We start from the raw sequence: 24366 nt of genomic DNA on the forward strand, positions 1-24366 counted from the left end.
TGTTAGAAGCACATGAGAAAACACTACATTCAGGTATAAATATCACTCTAGCATACATACAACAACATTTTGGATTCCGAAATTAAGACAGTGCGTGAATTCTATATTGATGAAATGTGTAACGTGCCGAAAAGTAATCGGAAAATCTTATCCCGCACCAGAAATTCCACCATTACCAATGGAGAGAGTTCAAGATGCTACACCCTTTAGCATAACCGGTGTAGACTTCACAGGAGCGCTAACGATAAGAAACAGATACAACGAAGAATCGAAGGCTTACATTTGCCTATTAACATGTGCTGTCACTCGAGCAGTACACTTGGAATTAGTTTACGATCTCAGCGAAGAATCTTTTTTATTGTGTTTCCGGAGGTTTATAAGTCGACGATCAGTGCCGAAAATAATGATGTCAGACAATGCGCTAACATATAAAGCTGCTTCAAACGAAATTTCACGACAGAATTATGGCATTGAATGGAAATTCATTCCAAATAGAGCTCCATGATTCGGGGGCATGTGGGAAAGAATGATTGGCTTAACAAAAACATCACTTAAGAAAATATTAGGACGTGCACATGTCAACGATGAGACTCTAAGGACTGTATTAACAGAGATCGAAGCCACACTCAACGATCGACCAGTGACGTATATTTCAACAGATATCAGAGATCCGGAGCCGCTTACATCATCCCATCTTATACATGGACGAAGAATAACAACTTTACCGTATGTATCGTCAAATAGTACTATTGACAATCTAAATGTTTGTGAATTAACGCACACAAAGTTGAACTATCAAGCGATACAACAGAGACAACTGATTGAGAACTTCTGGTCAAGATGGAAAGGAGAATACCTTACTTCATTGCGAGAATATCACCAAAGAGCTGGAGTCGACGTTCGGAAGATTAAAGAAGGCGATGTCGTTCAGATACACGACGAATCGAAGCGCGTGCATTGGGAACTTGGAGTTGTGCAGGACACTATTAAAGGCAAGGACGGTTTAGTTCGCGTTGCTATGGTACGTACCAATTCAGGAGTTACAAATCGACCCGTGACGAAACTCTACCCATTAGAAGTCAACAGCATGGAATGTTATCTGAGACGAAGTGAACGAAGAAACTAACGTGTGTGAACAGACTTTTACGTAATCTAATAATTTAATATTTTTTTAATTATTTGTGAGATCAATCTATTTTTGTTCTCTCCGCATACCACTATATTTCACAGCTAATGGACATTGCATCTGGTGGCCCCGAGTATGTCGGTGATTTAGAGACAGTTTAACTTACGCGTCAAACGTTAACACTACTTTTAACGCCGTTTCAATTCACATTGTTAACGTCATCATTTCGTCTGTTAACGTTGTTCTATAGTTATGTATCATATTACTATATTGAGTTAAGATTATACGATCAAACGAATCAGACGTTGTTTTACTGCCTGTCCAGACTTTTAGTTAACCCATCCGTCACAAAACTAAACTCATAATATTTCACCAATCATAGTGTATCACCATGTAGATAATGTCGTCAGTGCTACACTTGACAATACTTTTGATTAATAAAGACATATATAAAATGTTTGCTGCGATTGTTTGCAACTGTCCTTAGTCAGGAATCTGATGTTCAGTAGTTGTCGTTTGTTGGTGTGGTTCATAAGTGTTTTTCGTTTCTCGTTTTTTTATATAGATTAGACTGTTAGTTTTCCCGTTTGAATGGTTTTACACTAGTTAATTTTTTGGGCCCATTATAGCTTGCTGTTCGGTGTTGAGGACTGTACTTTGACCTACAATGGTTTACTTTTAAAAATTGTAACTTGGATGGAGAGTTGTCTCATTGGCACTCATTCCACATTTATTGTACCACATCTTCTTATATCTATGAATTTTTACCTTTTCTGATTTATCATATATCAATCAATAAAAATAAACTATACCGTATTATGTATAATAAAAAGTAAAAAAAAACCCAAATAACCAAAACATATTCCAAATATCTATTCAAAAATACCTTTCTCAAACCTATCTCTATACAGATGTATCACTCATGAACGGCTTATATAACACCGCTACATACAAGATAAACCTGTAGATAGCATTGGACTGCATACCTACTATATGTAATATATATTATATTTCAAAAATGTATAACTATAATACCGAACCAAGGAAAATTGGAAGTCCATAAAAGCATGGCACAATCAAACATTTTCAAGCAACCGACCGAGTGGAAAAAAACTGCCCTTTTCACAACTTAGTACAAGTAATGCAGGAATGTGATGGGAATGCAATTTTAACAATGACTTCTGACAAAACCATTTGTGGACCTTAATTAAACAATCAAAATCCCTGAAAAAAAATTTACACCAAGGTAAAAAATTGGACAAGTATTACACCAAAAGTCGATGATGTACTTAGTCAACCAGAAGGGTTGTCTTAAGGTAGAGCAATAATATGAATAGTTGTGCTGGCGCATTACATATTGGTTAAAGAATCAGATAATTTTAGTGAAATGCATATATTTCGAAGAAAAGGTTATGACGAATTTGCCAATTTATAAAGCGAAAAGGCTGAAATATGGAAATTTTCGTACTGTGTTACGATTCTTTAAACCGTATTTGAACTCTTAGCGTTGTAAATATTATTCACAGCTGCTGTTGTAAAACCTTCAGGTTTCTCGGGAGTAACCACATAGTCTAGTCAATGTTAAATGTTTCAGAAATGGAGTCGTCTAGAACAATATATAAAAAGATTATTAATAAATGACCGACGTAAACTGTATATTTTGTCATTTAGTACATCTTTTCTTGGTACCAGCATCCAGTAAAAGGCCTATATACATTAGACAATGATTTTAGTTCAGTTGAATTATTAAATGTAACAGAAGAATAGAGAAACAAAACAGAAGTATTTTTGAAAAGCGTAGAATTTGCTTCAAGGAAATAACTTAACTGCAGCTGAATTGTTGTCCAAACAATTTTTCAACGACTGTGTGTATCATGACTATATCAATTCTCTTTAAACTATCTGCATGTGCAGCGTGTTCACGAATTAATGTCATTCTAACAGATTCTTGTTACATTGCAATTAAACAGAAGAAACAAGCAATGGCTTGACAAGCCTGAGATAACTGCAATTTGTAGATTATTACTATGTCCTCTTCTTGATGAACATAAAGAAAACTGGTCGAGTCGAAAAATCTACATTTTATTTTAGTCTAGCTAAAAGATAATTAAAACTCAAGTGTGATTCCACGTTGTAGACGACTGTTCTGCAATAAAAGTATCGTAATTACGATTTTTAATATTTTGCTTATAAATCTTTAGACGTTTAGCTTAATTATATAAATGTGGCATACACATGTTATTATAGGGTACTATGTTTTACTGAAGATACTGTTTTACATAACATTTTGTAACCTTCTATAAGTGAATTTGGTTGATTTTGGTATCTCAGGGTGGCTGTTTTTGAATGAAAGCCGCCATTTTTGAAATTTCAAGTTTTTTCAATTTACGAAGCACTAAACAGTAAAAAAAAATGAAAAATTTGAACTAAAATAAAGAAAATATTTGATGTTTTTAGTAGCGGCCATCTTTCGAAAAGTTGCCATATTGAATATGAATTTTCAATTTGCGTTCACAGTTACTCTTTTTCTCAACACCAAGCACTACTACCCAAATTTCCCATCAAATTTAACTTTATATAAATGATATATGTTGTTTCTGGTACTTTATGGCGGCCATCGTAAAAAAACAGTCTATTTTGATATTCCAAGGTGGGTCCATAGCGAATATTGTTTGAAACTTATCTTTTGTGTAATAAAATGATTTCTTTATTTCATTTAGGTTATAAATAATCTGCACTTAGATGATAGGTGGTTTGACAATAGTAATTATGCGTGCGTGTTGTTGGTATGTATTCAGGATATATATTTGACCAATATTTCTTACATCTAAGATAATATAGTTTTGTTATTGCGTTTTCACTGCAGTGTTTGTTCTGGTTAAAAGTTGACAAAAAGATATAGTTAGTGCAACATTGTTAAATAAGAGAACACACAGGATAGAAGGTAAACATGGTAAAGGACAACTAAACAAATTTTATGCGTCGGAGAGGGTAGCTATCAATGGGAAATTTAAAAGTCAAAGAGAATACCATACTAACTACAGTCGTCAAATCACTTCATAAAACAACTTACGATCTAACAACGCGAACCAATAAAAAATCCGAATATTATTAGGTGATCAGGAAGGGTAAAATAATCCTGATCCACCTTTGCAAACCGTCGTTTTGCTCATGCTTATAACTCATTTCTTCATAAGTTTCATTGTCATAAATAACTAGAAGCAAATATTAACATGATTAAGTTCAATGTTGACTGCAAGTAAAAAAATTTAAACGTCTGATCGTATATCGTAAAGGTGTGTCTGTACTCACAGAATTTTATGGGCTATATCCATATAGCCTTTATTGACATTCATTATGCATATGGTTAATCTTAAATATAATTACATTGTATATAAAAAAAAATGTGGTATGATTGCCAATGAGAGAACTATCCACAAAAGACCAAAATGACACAGACATTAACAACTATAGGTCACCGTACGGCCTTCAACAATGAGCGAAGCCCATACCGCATAGTGAACAGTAAAAGGCCCCTATAAGATATTGTAAAACAATTTAAACGAGAAAACTAATGGCCTTATTTATGTAAAAAAAAAATGAACGAAAAACAAATATGTAACACATAAACAAACGACAACCACTGAATTGCAGGCTCCTGACTTGGGACAGACACATACATAAATAATGTGGCCGGGTTAAATATGTTAGCGGGATCTAGACTGTATAAATTATTTTTAAAAATGAATCATTTCACAAAACTTCCTTTCTTACCTATGGTCTGGATTGAGGGTCCTTCATTTCATTCCTATCTACTCTATACCATTTATCTCTATTTATTTTTTATTTTATTCCATTTTTCTGTACTTCTGATAATTTAAAACCCCGTTTTTCTTAATTGTTAAATATGTATGTCTATTTTCTTTATTTACAAATGTATTGTGAACATTACATGCATTATTCTCTATTCTGTAAAAAATTCTCCCCCTAACCTGGGACAGTGGTATATGTTTTGTTTACTGTAAATGTCATTGATAATTCAAGTCTTGTATGCGGATTAACTAAGACAGCTTTTAATCATATCATGTACTTTGAACTTTCGAAAATGTTTCTCTTTACTAGGGTTCATCATTTAACATAATGACAGATACTGTAGACAATTCCCACATGCAATGCTGTGAGTATAGATTTATTATGGAATAACTAATACAATTATTCAAATATAGAATAAGATATTCAAAAAGTGATTGAACAACACATTAATTCTTGAATATGTGTGTAATTTGGTAACGATATGAATATTTTTCGAAACTTATATCACGGAATTAGTTATTGAGATTTATGTGAATTCGCCTTTTCACAATCTGAAGAACTATGGGAAATCTCATTGTTCGTACACCAAAATGAGAATAACGTTACGTCATTGATTGAATTTCATATGTTTAGAAAGTTTTCAACCAATCACAACGTTTTGGTGTACGCGTTAAAAAATATTATCCAGAATGCATTATATTCTTAACCGGCCAAATATAAGATCAGAAAGATTAAAAACTACAAAAAACAAAGGATGTTTCTAAAGGAGAAATTACTTTTAATTAGGATGACAAAGACATACGGATGACTCTGATATGTACGACAGTTTTTAACTTGGGACTGTGTTGTACTAGTGATTTAAACGTCACTTACTTCTGGAATAGATAACCTTAGATAAATTCGGCAAAATTTTTAGGAATTTTGGTCCTCAATTGTCTTCAACTTCGTACTTTTTTGGCCGTTTTAACATCTTTTGATTTGAGCATCACTGATGAGTCTTTTGTAGACCAGAACGCGCGTCTGGCGTTGATATATAAATTCATTCCTGGTATCTATGATGAGTTTATTTGCGCCGTATTTTTTAAATTGTTTCGTTGTTCATTTAAAATAATTGTTGGATTGTGTGTTCGAACACGTTAAAAAAAATGAACAACATCTTCTTATTTTATGGTCAATTTACGCCTAATCATGTAGGTGAACATGTTTGCATTTACATGTAATGTACTATTTGCATTTTGAGATGAATGTATTGTTACTGTAATGAAAGTGAAATGCATTTCCAGGTCATATTTAACAGTGCTTTGTAAATCTGTCTTCAAAATTTCAAAAATATGTAAGCTTAGCAACGGGTCTATTATCAATTTGACTCATAAACTGGTGGAAGTCGGCAATTTCGATTATTCTTTATATTCGCTACATCAATTCCATAATAAAGTTGAAAACGTATGAGTAATATCGCGATAAAAAACACATTGTTCTTCGGAAGCAATGTATGCAACACTCTTTCATTTTGATATTTTCTTTGTTAAAAGACAGATTCATAATATTTTATTGCTCATTTTATCCCCTAAGAACAGACTGAAAAGTATATTTTTCTCTATTGTCGGTAAACTCGTAATAAATACCAGGATTCACATTCTGAACGTTAGACCCACGTTTTTTTCTGCTAAAATTCACCATTGACGCTCAAAAAGTAAAAACGACCAATTAATGTACGACGTTGAACATTGATGACCCAAATTTTGATTTTTGTATTAGCTTTTCATGTAATCCGTCGATTTGCAACTTGTAACTGTAATAAGATACAAGCCTCCTATGTTGACACATATTATTTTTTTTTAGAATAGATCAGTTTATAGAGTCCTCTTGCTTTAAATCCTCTCAAGGACTACTGGTCTTCTTAACATTAAAATATAGCGGTATCGTTGATTCAAGACACCAGCAAACTCATAATGATAAGACCATAAAGAAAAACAACATCAGGATTCAATATGTGGCTTTTTTTATTTGAAATGTTGTCAGACTTTATAAACAATCTTTCACTCCATTTTTTTTTTTAGATAATTGCAAGGATAAAATTTCCAACTGTGCAGAGTATGGATATACAGTCTGCACAGATCCAAAATATACAGCATGGACGGTGGAGAATTGCCAGAGAACATGTTTTAAATGTCAGATAATAACTGAAATACCGTTTTTTCAAGGTAAGGTGTTGGACGTTTCGTCCCCAAGGGTATCACCAACACAGGAGTCAGCACTTTGGTGTTGACATGAATATCAATTATGTGGTCACTTTTATAAATTTTCTGTTTACAAAACTTTGAGTATTTCGAAAACCTAAGGATTTTCTTATCTCAGGAATAGATAACCTCAGCCGTATTTGGCACAACTTTTTGGAATTTCGGATCCTTAATGCTCTTCAACTTTTTAATTGTTTGGCTTTATAAATATTTCGATATGAGCGTCACTGATGAGTCTTGTGTGGACGAAACGCGCGTCTGGCGTACTAAATTATAATCCTGGTACCTTTGCTAACTTTTAATGTACGATTACGAGAGTCACATGTAAAACATTAAATCCTAACCCTTTCAGTACACCTGAGATCACCCTAAGTTTTTGTTGAGGTTTGTGTTGGTCAGTTTTAAGTTTTCTATAATGTGATTTATATACTGTTCCTTTACCCAGTATTTACTTTTTTGGCATGGCGTTGTCAGTTTGTTTTCAAAGTGAATTTGAATCTTTATTTTGTATCTTTTGTCTCCTCACTAGGTATAATGCCTTACCGTGGTAGTCTTAGGTTAAGTCACTATTTGCTTTCTCAGCGTTTATAGTAGTTTGAGGTGGTTTAAAGATAAGAGATTAAAAAGGTTATTGAAAAAGAAAAATGAGACCAAATACCACATATGCAAGTTTTGCTGTTGTATTAAAATATTTGCAATGTAAGACAATTTTTTTAGTAAAAAAAGTTAAAACCAGCTTTTGCACTGATAGAGTTGTAATTTCTAAGGAAAATGGTGGTTACTAGACACCGAATTTACCATCGTCGGAATTTTACTATCAGACGAGAATTTACAAATAAGTTCAAGTATATCTGAGTCATTATAGCTAACAGTATTTTTCTTCCAATTCATTTCTTTTTTATTTATTTTCATGTAATCCGTCGATTTGCAACTTGTAACTGTAATAAGATACAAGCCTCCTATGTTGACACATATTATTTTTTTTTAGAATAGATCAGTTTATAGAGTCCTCTTGCTTTAAATCCTCTCAAGGACTACTGGTTTTCTTAACATTAAAATATAGCGGTATCGTTGATTCAAGACACCAGCAAACTCATAATGATAAGACCACAAAGAAAAACAACATCAGGATTCAATATGTGGCTTTTTTTATTTGAAATGTTGTCAGACTTTATAAACAATTTTTCACTCCCTTTTTTTTTTTTTAGATAATTGCAAGGATAAATTTTCCGCCTGTGCAGTCTTTGAATATACAGTCTGCACAGATCCAAAATATACAGCATGGACGGTGGAGAATTGCCAGAGAACATGTTTTAAATGTCAGATAATACCTGAAATACCGTTTTTTCAAGGTAAGGTGTTGGACGTTTCGTCCCCAAGGGTATTATCACCAACACAGGAGTCAGCACTTTGGTGTTGACATGAATATCAATTAAGTGGTCACTTTTATAAATTTTCTGTTTACAAAACTTTGAGTATTTCGAAAACCTAAGGATTTTCTTATCTCAGGAATAGATAACCTCAGCCGTATTTGGCACAACTTTTTGGAATTTCGGATCCTTAATGCTCTTCAACTTTTTAATTGTTTGGCTTTATAAATATTTCGATATGAGCGTCACTGATGAGTCTTGTGTGGACGAAACGCGCATCTGGCGTACTAAATTATAATCCTGGTACCTTTGCTAACTTTTAATGTACGATTACGAGAGTCACATGTAAAACATTAAATCCTAACCCTTTCAGTACACCTGAGATCACCCTAAGTTTTTGTTGAGGTTTGTGTTGGTCAGTTTTAAGTTTTCTATAATGTGATTTATATACTGTTCCTTTACCCAGTATTTACTTTTTTGGCATGGCGTTGTCAGTTTGTTTTCAAAGTGAATTTGAATCTTTATTTTGTATCTTTTGTCTCCTCACTAGGTATAATGCCTTACCGTGGTAGTCTTAGGTTAAGTCACTATTTGCTTTCTCAGCGTTTATAGTAGTTTGAGGTGGTTTAAAGATAAGAGATTAAAAAGGTTATTGAAAAAGAAAAATGAGACCAAATACCACATATGCAAGTTTTGCTGTTGTATTAAAATATTTGCAATGTAAGACAATTTTTTTAGTAAAAAAAGTTAAAACCAGCTTTTGCACTGATAGAGTTGTAATTTCTAAGGAAAATGGTGGTTACTAGACACCGAATTTACCATCGTCGGAATTTTACTATCAGACGAGAATTTACAAATAAGTTCAAGTATATCTGAGTCATTATAGCTAACAGTATTTTTCTTCCAATTCATTTCTTTTTTATTTGAAAAATTTAAGAGGTGGTAATTAACCGTACCGTCTTATGGAAAAGGCAAAACTACAACAAATCCTTACTTTAAGATTCTTTATTTGCTACATCAATCGAGGTAGACGTCCTTACATTGGTAGCATTTTACTAGCACAGGTCTTGTTATTTGATGCAAAATATACTTTTTTTATAACTATATCACAGACGACACAAAGGTGATCAACCAGATAAGTATTTCTTAACAATTTTATGATATCTATCAACTAATAATGTACATGTCATTACGAACTATCATTTGCTCTTTTTTTCATTACATTGACCCTCTGTTATTTTTTTCTCTCTACATATAAATACTTCTTTGTAACATAGTCAACCATGCTCGTCAAAGTCTCATATAATTACTCACCAAAACGTAATACTAAAAATAAATTAAGGACTACATTAATATTACATATTTATAAAAATAAATTAACAACTGAATAATTACTACATAAGTAAGCCGCCTACCAAAACCAATAACAACAACAATCGTACCGTCTGCCAAAATTTATAGATCAATTTTGTTTAAACATTTGTTAAAGATGGTTCGTGTTGCTCTTAGTGTTAAGTGTTGCTCTTTGAGCTAGTTATTTTTGCAAAATTTGCATTGTTGTACCGAGAACAGTCTTGTCTATCACTTTCTATGAAAAACGTGATTTTATTCAGTTTTTTTTATTTCACATCCGGTCAAATTTGAGGGTTAGAATAATCTATATATTTTAACGTTTTTTTATGAAGACTTGCTTTAGAGTATATAAGTAATTATCAAGTGTAATAAGACGGGTCTTACATTTGATGCAGAATCTGTTAACCTTTCCTGAGCACTAAATCACTTATTTCTAATTACATTCAATTTAGTCACGTTCTTATTAACAATCCGGTTGACTCATGTACTTTGTCATTTCTAGAAATGAAATGTAATTAATGTCTGAGAGTAACTGACATTATTATTGAATGGGAAATGGAAACGGGGAATGTGTCAAAGACACAATGGCCCGACCAAAGGGCAACCCCCCACAAAAAAAAACCCAGCACAAGACACCAATGAGTCTTCAACAGAGTGACTAAAATGTAGCACTCGGATGCGTACCTCAGCCGGCCTTCTAACAATAATATATTCTAGTTCAGCAAAATTAACACCAAACTATACCCCGAAACAAACAGATGTACTAAAATTAAAAAACAAAACAAAACAAATAAGACTAACAAATGCTAGACGTTCCTAGCTTGGGACAGGGAGGCGCCAATATGCGAAGGGTTAAGCATGTATAGTGATATCTCTTCCTCCCCCTAAACATTTAGCCAATGGAGAGTAAAAAAACACACAGTAATACGCAAAGTAAGTTATTGTGTATGGTGTTATACTGGTTGAAATTGCTATAATTGTACGACGTATAATAGAATGATCTACTTTAGTAACATTATTTGGAAATAAATAAACATGAGACACACAAAATATCGCAAATGTCGTTGCAGTAGCTAGATAGGGACAGTTGCTGAAAAAAGTCAGGAATACTTTGTGTTAGGAAAGGTGCAATCAACCATGCAGCATGTTAGCATGTTTATGCTCAGACATATTTTCTGTTTTTTTATTTTGTTATTAAGAGAATGAGAAAATACAGTGGATGGGTGTTTTTGACATTTCATGTTCCGTCCGGTACAATTTTGAAATCTTTTATTTTTCCTGAATCAGACAAACACTTCTGTCTTCGTTTTTGGTTTCAATAGATAAAAAATCATTACTATTCGACAATAAAACCCAACAAAACCAAAATGTCAACAAACTTCTCTAAGTCGGAAATATATTAAAGACTGTTTTCCAGACTCAGTTGAAATGTAAGAATAGGTGTACTCTAATAGTTTTAACTTTGCTATCTTTGTTTTCAACAGCAGCATAACAAAGGACAAACGAGTGCCAAGTTTGTTTTTGTTATGCAATTATTATAATAAAAACTCAGGAATCATTATGTATGGACATTTGTTTTTCGCAGTGTCGATAAGTATCTCCTCTGTTCCGAGACTGGTACTATTTTCATGGAATTGTAATATAGAGTAGTGCACTGACAATGCAGGGATCGATCCAGCCATTTTTTAAAGGGGATTCCAACCAATGATAAAGCGGGGAGGGGGGTGTCAGCATTTAAAAAATAGTGGGTTGAACCTGGTTTTATGACTAGCCGAACCTCCACTCTTTTTGACAATGTTGAATATACCGCTTAAATGGCAACATTACATGATAAGAATACAGTACAAATAAATGCAAGAACACACAAGATAGAGACATACATAAATAATTATTACACTATTGAAATGAAAATTCACTCTTTAAAGAAAAATGTAATAGATAATGAATGGAGACAATCGAACTTAACAACTCGAAGATATACCAATAAAGTATGTCAAAAACGATAAGATAAACAAAAGTCTATAGAAGAGGGACGAAAGATACCAAAGGGACAGTCAAACTCATAAATCTTAAATAAACTGACAACGCCATGGCTAAAAATGAAAAAGACAAACAGACAAACAATAGTACACATTACACAACATAGACAACTAAAGAATAAACAACACGAACCCAACATGTTAGAATATAACACTCAGAGTTCTACGACTGAGCAACACTATCCTAACTACTAGTAAATGCCGTTGAAGAAGCACTTAGCTTGGCCAGGACGTCTAATTTTATTAGACTAAGCACATGTCCTCAGTGAAAGTCTAAGTCGTACACACGGCTTTCATAACAGTTAATTTTAAAACAACAAAAAATCATTTTAACTCAATTTTATAGAATCACAACATAATGCAATAAAGAACGTTAACGCAATCCGTTTATATTATTCCAGGCAGTGCTTGCATAGATAGAATACCGAATTGTAGAGATTTTGGAAACGATGTATGCACTGGTGTGTACAAATCATGGGCAAAGGAACATTGTGTAGGATCTTGTGGATTTTGCAGTAAGTAATAGTTATAATTGGATCATATCTACGATCTAATCTATAATTGTAGTTGTATCAATTTATATGATTTTATTGCTTATTTCACATTTTTGTCTAATAGTCCATCATAATAATTATTTCTACCTCAGGAATAGTTTACATTAGCTAAGAATTTTTAGTCCTCAACCCTTTAACTTCGTACCTTTTTTGGCCTGTTGTTTGTTTATTCGAGCGTTACTGATGAGTTTTTTGTAGACGAAACGCACGTCTGGCGCAACAAATACATTCTTTCATCCTGGTTTCTATGATGAGTTACACATAATAAACCGATACTCAGAGGAAATAGTACATGTAAATAGTTTTATAGTTTCGCAGATTAAACCTTGTATGTACTTAAAATAAAAAAATATAGCATGCTGACGACGATAAATGATAAAAAAACATAAGCTAAACAATATCAGTTATGTCATTTGGATATTGTTAGATTAGCTTAAAAGCTAGCACTCATATTGCAGTGAACAAACCAATTTATCTGTCACCCCTATAATGTGGATTCATTTATTTTCGTGGGTACCAATTTTCGTGGATTAAGAAAAACTTGCATATTCATGGATATTTAATTTCGTGGTTTTGCTGAAGTCTGCATACAAACCTATAGAAAAATTATCATTCGTTGAATATTTAATTTCGTGGTTTGACTGTGCCAACGAAATCCACGAAAATTGGTATCCAACAAATAATAATGAATCCACAGTATATCTAACAAGATGACGATACGAAAAATACGCTGTTGTTTAATCGCAAATTGAATTATTTGGTGATGTTTGAATTCTTTGATAACCAAAGTTGTTTTCCTTCTTATATCATTTTCTTCCCTGTCTTATATCTTTATGTATCAATTTCTTGATTAGACCCAATATTGTATTAAGTCAAAGGTGCAACATTAAGTAATTTCGCGCACGTGCTAAATTATGGGTTTATTGGATCATGAACAGCATCATGAAAAAGGGGCAAATGATACCAGAGGGACAGTCAAATTCATAGATCGAAAATAAATTGACAATGCCATGGCGAAAAAGAAAAAAGGGACAAACAGACAAGTAATAGTACACTAGACACAACAAAGAAGACTAAAGACAAAGCAACACGAACCCGAATAAAAAATGGGGATGATCGCAGGTGCTTTGGAAGGGTAACCTGCTCATTTTGTATCACCCGTTATGTTGTTCATGTTATAACAAACCCGGTTAAAATAGTCTATTTCGGTAGGTCACATTTGTGAAAAGAGAACGGCATTTTAGTAACGACATAAGGAACATATCCGATATCATCTATGAAACAGATATTTCAAAACGGTCAAACAACTCGTAATGGCGTTCGTAAAATTAACGAAGGAATGATTTCAACTTAACCATTTGGAACTCTTGATTTACATTAATGAAAAGTCTATTTAATTGCAACCAATGTAATACAAAAGGGAGGCACGTCATCACGTACAAAATGGGTATCTTTCCTTCATGGGTACAATTATTACTCTCTTATCTTTGAACTAAAACAAAAGATCTTTAAACAAGTATTTCAATGTATTGTATTGATTGATTGTCGGTGTTTTAATGCCACTTTTGGGCCATTTCGTGGCGGCCAGTTATCATTGGTGGAGGAAGCCTAAGTGCTCGGTGAACATTACCGCCATTCGATAGAAAAACTGACAATCCTAGTCAATTAATATTGGAATCGAGTGCACCCACAATCACAGTGTTTACTGACTAGGGATTTCAGGAGTAGAACTACATTGACCTTTTTACCATCGAGGCTCTTCAATTTGATATATGTTTGGTACGTGAATCATTGACATGATAACATGATAACATAACATTCGATAAACTTATTATACTACATATTGTTTTAATTGGCAAAACGCTGAATATTTCTTAAATTGCTTCTTACAAAAATCAGATACTACTTGGTTACCAAATAATATAATTGACATGCGTGAATAAACCCCTGAATTTTAAACCGTTTGAAATTATTGATATGCTTATAAATCTCATATAGATATAAGGAGATGTGGTATAAGTGTCAATGAGACAACTCTCCATCCAAGTTACAATTTGTGAAAGAAAAACCGTTTTAGATCAAAGTACGGTCTTCAACACGAAGACGTGGCTCTCACTTAACAGTATAGTAAGCTATACAGGGACCAAAAATGACGAGTTTCATATCAACATAAGTGAACACACACTGAACGAACAACTTTGATTTATTTAACAATATAAATACAAAATCAATAAAATAAGGGGTGACTGAATAACGGCAACAGTAGTATACAGCTGTGAAATGTTGAAAAGTTACAGAAAGTAAACCATAACCTTGAACAAATAACCTTGCCGCCAAAAAGAATATTGTACAGAAGTAAAAGATGACTGTTTTATTTCAGTGAGTTTACAACATGGAGCAGGTACTGCGACTGGTGGATCCATTACAGGAAACACTCATCCACTTTTCAAACCTGTAAAAAGAACGCGGAAAAGATTCCCGGAAACATGGATGTGGTCATCTCACTTAACTGGGTAATTCTAAAAACGAAAGTTAAATTAGATAAGCTTGAAACCAAACGTTTAGATAGTAAAACACTAAATATATAATCTCTTCAGAGTATTTATACTCAAAAGACTTGCACAAAAAACTGTTCAAATCGTTCCTTGACGCTTGAAAGAGTGGCAGACTCCGTCTTAATTCGTCCGTTTCAGATTATAAGGCATTTTGGATAATATGCGTACTTCAAACCGCTGAAGTTGCCGAACAAACGTTACAAAAATAAACACCGATATACAACGTCACTATGTTTTTTGATGTTTTGCGTTCAAACAATGAAATACCCTACTGTCCTGTAATTCCAGCTATGGTAAGGTTTAAGATTCAATATGTGTATAGACAACTTGACATTATGATCATTAAGGCATTATTGTGACTATTAAGACGCAAAGGTTCTTTTTATAGATTATTTCATAAAATCGTCTTAAACTATATGTGGTACTAATACTAATAAGTATACAATGCTTCAATATCAGATTCCGATATAAAAAAAATACGAACTCAAGGAATTTTCCGAAGTTAATAAATCCCTCACCTTGTTCCCTATATGACGGTTTTTTGTAATTCTGTTATATTGAGCAAGTGTGTTGAGCAACCTATGCAGACAGTCTTTGCATTATATCTGCATTTAAATTTCCATAGGTACTTAGATTGAAAATATTGACTACCAAAGGACCATGCAGAATGTATTGTTCTCATTAAAAAGCGCTGAGACTCATTATATTAATTCACCATACATGGGTATTTTTAAAATTGTATCAAAACAAGTAGCTGGATTAACAAAACAAATAAAGGTATACAAATCACCAACCTTGACCAATGTTTACTAGCACTAACGGCGCCATTCAAACGCGATAAAATATGACTGTGTGTGATGTTCATTGCTGCCATTATGACTTTCGGACAGTAAGAGGAAATAAAATTGAGAATGGAAATGGGAAATATGTCAAAGAGACAACAACCCGACAACAGAGCAGAGAACAGCCGAAGGTCAGCAATGGGTCTTCAACGCAGTGAGAAAATCCAGCAACCAGATGTGGTACTAAGGTGGCTCAAAGTAAAAGTACGGTGACATATAGTTGTTAGTTTCTATGTCAATTTGGTCTCTTTTGGAGAGTTTACTTATTGGCAATTTTATCACATCTTCTTTTTTTATATAGTTCATTGAACATGGATGTCATACCTACCAAAAAAGCATTTATATAATCTATAATAACAAAAACCTACAAAACTAACAAAGGCAAAGAATGACCTGACTTGTCTTACTGACAGGCGCACACATGTAGTGGTGTTTTTGGAGATCTCAATCCTCCCCTATACCTCTAGCCAAAGTAGAATAAAGAAACACTTAGCAATACGCACCGACAATCTCAGTTAAAAAAGAAGTACGAGACCGATGTGCATTTTATTGTTATGATCAGTGATCACAGTGGTATTAAACAAAACGTATCTACATAGTACATAATAATATATCTGATTATACACAAAAGTACCAAATGCATAACGTTTCCGCTGCATGCAGCATAAATGACGACAACCCTTTCTCCTATCTTTCGTTTACAGCTGCAATAAATTCACTTTTGACATTCCTATTTCAATCTTTACTTATATAGTCTGATCTAAAATCTTGCAATCTTTTAACAAACAAGAATGTAATTGTATTAAAATAGAGAACATAAACATCATGTATTCCTTCAGCCCGTACACTAAAACGTTGGATGTAGCGACAACAATTTGCAAATAGATAAAAGAATATTTTGCATAAGTACCAATGAGACAACTCTTCATCCAAGTCACAATTTGTAAAAGTAAACCTTTATTTGCCAGAGTACGACCTTCAAAAAGATACCTAGGCTTTCACCTATTTTTGACATTTTCCCGTTAAAGTCTGATTATTTTGTTCGAACATCGTTGTCAATAATTTCAACAACATGTTGTCATACAAGTGAGAGGTCTAGCTTACACTAGAACCAGATTTGCTATGGGCTTTGTTCATTGTTGAAGGCCTTACGTTGACCTATGATGTTAATTTCTAAGCCATTTTTGTCTCTTGTTGATAGTTTTTTTCATTGACAATCATACCACATCTTCTTTTTTATATTTGCTACACCATTTTCTATATAAGAAAATTCCTGTATCAAGTCAGTAAAATGAGTTGTTATCTAATCGTTTGATGTGTTTGAGCTTTTGATTTTGCCATTTGATTGGTTACTTTCCGATTTGTATTTTCATCGGAGTGTTTTTGTGATTTCTCCTTTTACTGAAAAGCAAGCTATAAAGGGCCCCTAAAATGACAGGTATGATATCTTTCAAACTGTATAGTATATATATGTATATATATATATAAGTCTGAAAATTACACCAAACAGTGTTGGAGTTAGATTTCTACTGACAAATTTTTTGTCCGTCCCTCAGCGGGATTCGAACTCACACCTTTGATACACTACAGCACCAATCGCTTTGCCTCATGTCCAGCGCTCTAGAAAATTACACCAAAACAAGATATGTATGTATATATATATATATATAAGAGAAACGCGTATGAATCACACATAAAAAACAAACACTTAACACCAGGTTCGTCTTTATTTCAGAATTGATGGTCACCTTAATATCACAGCTGTCCTACCTGATACTATAACTGCATGGGTGGCCAGTGCTTTTGTAGTAAACAAACTTGCAGGGTTCAGCTTAAGTACCTCTGCTGCAAAGGTCACTATGTATTATGTTACGTTTCATTTTCATCAGTAACCAAGTCTTTGTCATATTGAAAAATGTGAAATATAAGTTCGGACCCATTAACGTTAATAAAATTATGACCTTTTTCCCTGGTTTGAACAAATGCATTGTATACTTGGATTTGCAATGGATACATATAATTACCGCGCATTTGTGCTTTTTTGGTAAAATTGTTTGTTTTAAAATTGTAACACAGTTATGACTGGTGTACCCATATTTTGACTATTTTATTTATTATGTCTGTTTTGTTCACGCATCGTTGTAAATATTACGGAATTTTTTTAGACTGTCGATCACTTGAGATGCTTAGCGTTAACAAACAGGTTCAATCCATCATTTCCTACATCTGAAAATGCCTGTACCAATTCAGGAACATGACAGTTGTTGTCCATTCGTTTGATGTGTTTTGTCATTTGATTTCACCATGTGATTAGGTACTTTCTGATTGAATTTTTCTGGGAGTTCAGTATTTTTGTAAATTTTTTTTATCAATCGAAAGAATACAAAAATATGTAGTTTTATTGCCAATGAGACTCTCAACAGGAGACACAATAACACAGAAAAATAACAGCTATGTCTTGCATGGACTTTAATTCATATTGTAAGCAATGATTTATCATTTTGGAATTCGCTTAAAGTTTTCCTTTTAAAGGCCGTTTCTTCAAGTAAAAATATCCATATTAAAACATGTTCTGCAATTATTGTAATAATATTACTGGATAATTACAGATTAGACCTGATAATTTCATACACTTTGCAACAGAATGATAGTTGATACATTTGTCGGGCTTCATGCAATCGAAGACATTATTATTCCAATTGGTTTCAAAATTCCATGAAGATCGTGTTGGTTCTGTCCGATTTACATTCTAACAAAGGACACTGCGAAATGTTAAACTCTGCATCCTATTGTTACTAAAAACATTCATGTAGTCATTGCCAGTTAAATAAGTAAATGTTTGGACGAAAGATATGATTCCCTGTTACTCACTTTAAACTTCATCACACCGTTTACAATGAAAGAATGTCTGTGTCACACGTCATTTGCACGTGACACTATGTTTTGTCGAACAGTCATGATTGGTGTCATTGTTTTATATAAACTTAATTTTCGATTAAAATTCGATGTAATGTATATATTGGCATTTGATTACACGACGCGTGGCTGGATTATACATCTGATAACGCTTTATTGTTTGAAATGAGAAATTCACCCAAATGTCTATTATTCAGTATTTGAGTAACTTAAATTCGGTCATCTTCCATCAAAATGTATCACTAGATTAACATAGCTGTAGTCACCAAAGGAATTGAATATGCTCAGCGTTTTTTAGCATGCTAATTTCAGGTCTTTTTATTTAATGTTAATTTATTATATTTTTGGTTTAATTTCTTTTAATGTCATATTATTAGCTATTTCATCGACTTTCTGTAAGTCTATCTTCTGGAACCCCTTCCTTATAATTTTGGTATTTGCCGGTTAACACGTATTACCATGAACATATTTTCTCTCAGTCTGCCCTCATAAAATAATTTCATATTTTAGATTGTGGGATTCAAAGACTTTTTTATAAGTCTCAATTTGCCGTACTCTGTTATCAGAGGGGAAGAAGTCGCCTTGCAAGTTAATCTGTTTAACTACCAGAATACGAATATGTCGGTAAGGATTATTTTTTTGAATTTGAAGAACCATAAAAGTGACGTTCAATCTTTGCGTTCTTAGTATTAGCATATTATAGTTATTTTGTCACTATAATCATGAACATAAATTAAAATCCAATCCCAAATTCGATTTTAAACTTAATTGAGTTAACCTATTTCGAATATAAATGTTGCAACATTAAGCCCAACACTCTAGTTCTGTCAAAGTAGTGGAATCTATTCATGGAAATGGGGTATCTAACCGACATCAAAATTGACTCTTTTGTTCTAGCGTATTTGATATATCAAATTTAAATTGTACCATATTTCTCAAGTATTATACTTTTACGTAGAATTAAAACAATTAATATTTAATGTTGATGATATATATTTGATCTAAACGTACTTTTAAACTACATTTCTTAATTGATGACGATTATGTGCTTAATCTTATGTACAATAGTTGTCGTCTGTTTATGTAATTAATACGTGTTTCTCGTTTCTCGTTTTTATTAGATTAGACTGTTGGTTTTTCCCGTTTGAATGGTTTTACACTAGTAATTTTCGGAACCCTTTACAATTTGGTGTCCTGTTTGAGCCAAAACTCTGTGTTGAAGGCCGTACCTTGCCCTATAATGTTTTACTTTTAAAAATTATTTGGATGGAGAATAGTCTCATTGGAACTCATATCAAATATTCCTATATTTATTTATAATGTATCATGGGATGAAGTTTCTATGTTCTTTTATTGCATCTTATAGAAGTTACACCATATCCCATTTTATCCAAAAAAGGGAATCGAGTTATGGTTTACTAAATTGAACATAACTATCGAAAGTCTCCCATCACCATCAAGTCTTTTTGGTGATATATACAATTAAAGCTATGAAATTTTAAAAGATTAAAAAAAAAAAAACACCCGTAAGATTCTTGCAATTTTTCGTGTTTTAGGTTTTGATTGTTCTGAAGAAGAATGACGACTTCCAAAATGTTGTAAAAACAGTAAATGGAACGCAGCAGTTGATGTTCTCAAAAACCCAGTCAGAGAATACATTTGTATGTACATTTTATTCTGTTGATAATTAATTCGTTAATATAAATCAAAAGAGGGGCGTAAGATTCCAGAAGGATATTCAAATTCAGAGATCGACAATTAACTGACAAAGTTAGGGCTAAAAAAGATAAAGACAAACAGACAAATAATATTACACACGACACAAAAACGAAAACTAATGAATGAGCATCTCGGAACCCACTAAAACTGTAGATGATCTCAGATGCTCTGGAAGTATACTCAGATCCTGCTCCACATGTGGTACCCGTTGTGTTGGTCATGTTTTTACACACCAGGTAAATAATTTAATTCGGTCGGTCACATTCATGAAAAGGGAACAGGATTAAAGTTATGATATAAGTAACATATCTAACCAATATCATCAACGTGCAGAAATCTTATACGTTCAGGTCTGTAATCCTTACATCTTAAATTGTAGCATTCTATACAAAACACATGCAAGTCATCTTTTAGCTCGAAGGCTACGGAAGCGTTCATAAAAACTTATTGAGAAGGAATATATACACATATATGTATATATATATATATATATAAAGTGCCTATAAAATCAACGTAACGATGTTAGAGTAGATTTGATTCGTAACTTCCTCCCCGGCGCCGGGGCTGGAACCTGTACTTTTTTTCAAACATATATACGATATAGCTACGTTACTATTATGAAATCATTAAAGATGCCAAATTTTTTTCACAACATCTTCTCATAGGGTCTATGCGTTGGAAATAAGTTATGGATTCAGTTATTGAAATTATACGGTATACTAGTATACTCTTATGATGATATAATATTTTACCCTTACGAATCGGATTATTGAATAAATTTTATATGACATAGACATAATCTTTTTTAGCTGGCATGTCGGTAACAACTTATATTCCTATCTTAAAATAACAATACGCATCATTGTCATTTTGCTAGTTTCTTCTGTAACCTTATCTTACACCGGAATCGGACTTTCTTAAGACTGCGTTTTACTGTGCGTTTTGCTTTGGTGTTTTTTTTATTCAACATTGGCTAAAGGTATAGGGAGGGGATGAAATCAATTCAAAAACAGGTTTTGATTCTCTGCATTGTTGCGACTGTTCCAATTTAGGAACCTCTGGCCTTTGTAAGTCCTGCATCATTGTGTTTATTTTTTTTACTTTGATTCAATTACAATTTTTCTGAGTTTTGTGTGACATCAATTTTGCTGAACTATTACAGTTATGCACATTTTAAGGGACCAGCTGAAGCCAACCGCCAGTTGCAGGAATTTCTCACCATGTTGAAGTCCCATTAGTGGCATTTGACTATTTTCTGTTCTTTTGTCGGGTTGTTGACACATTCCCCTTTCCATTCTAATTTTATTTTATTTATTTCTGAATATGCTTATTGTGCAATTCATTATCACTGTATATGTTATGGTGTTCTCGTGTAGGTGTCGGCAGGAGAATCTACATCAGTTTACTTCCCTATCGTACCACGGTCATTAGGACCAATATATATAGAAGTAACAGCTCAGTCTTCAGAGGCCGCAGATGGGATTCGTCGAGAACTTCTTGTCGAGGTACGTTTTAATTTGATGATTTAACACTGGTTTTGTTGTTGTCAGCGAATAAGTTATATTAATAATAGATTGTTGAAGACGTGAAATGTCTAATATACTGTCCATCAATAAAACTTTCAACCTGTATATAAAACAACAATGTCATTTGAAGTTTTTATGTTTTAGAGTTACTGGAGGCATTACAATATTTGTAAAACATAGTAAATTTTAAACATTACCGGTTTATATTTATGATAAACAAGTATAGTAAGAATACTTTAGGAATTTAATGATAACAAAAAAAAAAAAAAACCTAGGCAAATTTTCATGGAAAGTCCGTAATCAAATGGCAACATCATAAACTGAAATATACCAAACGAATGGATACAACTGTTAAAATCCTGACTTGGTATAGGCATTTTTTTATGTAATTAAAGATGGCTTTAACTTGGCTTTATAGCTAGCTACCTTGCCTTTGTATGACAGTTGCATAAAATTCCATTATATTGACAACTATGTGTGAACAAAACAAACACACAGTATAGGTAAACATTTCAAAAATAGGGGTACAACATTGTGATACTATAAAAAAGTCGATGGGTTGAAGGCATTGTGCTGTGCACGTTTATTCTTAATAGAATATTAATTTAACTAAACATTATGTCGATCATTTCAATTATTGGTTATAATATCGAAAGCATATTTAGTATGATAATGAGCCATGTTACAACATTATTATCTATCGTGTGAAATAATACAGTACAATACCTGTGCATACGTTTAGTTTTGTTTAAATACTTACAGCCTGAAGGAGTTTTACAGGAATATAATACACCAGTAATATTACAAGTAAATCATAGCCACCCTGTGCAAAGCAATGTTTCTGTACCAATGCCATTGTCTGTTGTGGACGGTTCACAAAGAATTCGGGTATCAATTATGGGTATGAACATTGTGTGAGATTTATAAACATATATAATATAAAAAAAGTAACTATAATTTCAAAGAGGGAACTAAAACTCATAAATCAATGAAAGACGCCACTACTCCTTGCAAAAACAGATGAGAAGACAAATTAATATTAAACGGCTTTAAAAATAAATGTGCACATTTTTGTATTTCATCACACAAAAATCGAGACAAAAACTGTTAAAGAAATACTATGCAAACAAACGGAATTGTTTGGTGTATTTCGTGTATTGAATAAATTACAGCACTATTTAGGGTATAAGTCAAGAGATCGCTTCCATAATATAAGTATAAGTGAAGTCGTTATTCAGGTAATGAATAAGCAACATGGCAGATTTCCTTAAAAACCAGTTTAGAAAGAAAGCAAAAGTTACTCTCTATATAAAGTAAGCTCATATTATTTTATGGATATTGATTTTCAATTACAATCATTACTCAACATACTTAAAATAATGTAGAAAAGTATTTAAAGACTGTTTATTTTTATACTATATTTATCATTAGTGGCGGGCTAATGCGGCGTAAAGCAATCCACACTCAATCAATCAATCATTAGTGGCGGATCCAAAACTTTCCATAAAGGGGTTGGGGTTTTGGGCGCTAACCTTCCTAATGGGGGTCGCCCCACCCATGCTTCAGTGATTTCCTATATTCATGAATCAACCAATTTTTTCCTGCCAAATCCCCCTGGATCCGCATATGAAAATTAGGGTTAATCCAAAAAAGCTTCCGATACATGCATTTAAATGATTGTTTTTGTCATTTATTAAGGGGATTTTGTTGTACCTACTTTACACAATTTGGATCGATTGATTCGGTTACCAACGGGTTGTGGTGAGCAAACAATAGTTAAACTGGCTCCTGACGTTTATGTTGCAAACTATTTGAAAAAATCGAACCAATATTCTCAAGAAATGAAGGAAAAATTGACATCGTATATGGAAAAAGGTTTGTAGCCTACAAAAAAAAAACAATTACAGAAATATTATAGTATTTATAAAAATTAATAGAATATATTTGGGAAAGTATTGGAAGTTTTAGAAGTATAAGGAGTAGAATAGTTTATATGTTATAAATAAAAACATCAGTAGTATACCGCTGTTCGAAATTCATCAATTGATTGAGAAAAAAACAAAACCCGGGTTACAAACTAAAACTGAGGAAAACACATCAAATATAAGAGGAAAACTGTAAAAGCTGAGTTGGAGACAAGAAAGTTGAAAAGACTGTCAGAAAAAATGTTTTTCTTTAAATTATTAACATGAAAATAGATATTAAAAATCAGTAGGACATATAACGATAATGTTTATCTTTAACAAGTCTAATTATCAATGAGGCTAATTAAAATAACTAAAACTCCTGAATTTACGGCAGACGCGCGTTTAA

General features: G+C 32.8%; 1 protein-coding gene across 2 annotated transcripts in view; it reads left to right on the forward strand.

The window, feature by feature from the left end:
• The window catches only part of LOC139495819 (CD109 antigen-like), a 78407-nt gene that overhangs the window by 26631 nt on the left and 27410 nt on the right, over nucleotides 1–24366 (forward strand). For both annotated transcript variants that reach the window (XM_071284204.1, XM_071284205.1), the window contains exons 17-28: nucleotides 3847–3912; nucleotides 5249–5303; nucleotides 7000–7143; nucleotides 8388–8531; nucleotides 12343–12456; nucleotides 14876–15008; nucleotides 17628–17745; nucleotides 19319–19432; nucleotides 20365–20469; nucleotides 21904–22032; nucleotides 22816–22954; nucleotides 23752–23928. In XM_071284204.1, the coding sequence (XP_071140305.1) occupies nucleotides 3847–3912; nucleotides 5249–5303; nucleotides 7000–7143; nucleotides 8388–8531; nucleotides 12343–12456; nucleotides 14876–15008; nucleotides 17628–17745; nucleotides 19319–19432; nucleotides 20365–20469; nucleotides 21904–22032; nucleotides 22816–22954; nucleotides 23752–23928 (1438 nt within the window). The remainder of the gene's footprint in view (nucleotides 1–3846; nucleotides 3913–5248; nucleotides 5304–6999; nucleotides 7144–8387; nucleotides 8532–12342; nucleotides 12457–14875; nucleotides 15009–17627; nucleotides 17746–19318; nucleotides 19433–20364; nucleotides 20470–21903; nucleotides 22033–22815; nucleotides 22955–23751; nucleotides 23929–24366) is intronic.

This window comes from Mytilus edulis, chromosome 11, assembly GCF_963676685.1.
Source record: "Mytilus edulis chromosome 11, xbMytEdul2.2, whole genome shotgun sequence".
In the NCBI taxonomy this organism is placed as follows: domain Eukaryota; kingdom Metazoa; phylum Mollusca; class Bivalvia; order Mytilida; family Mytilidae; genus Mytilus; species Mytilus edulis.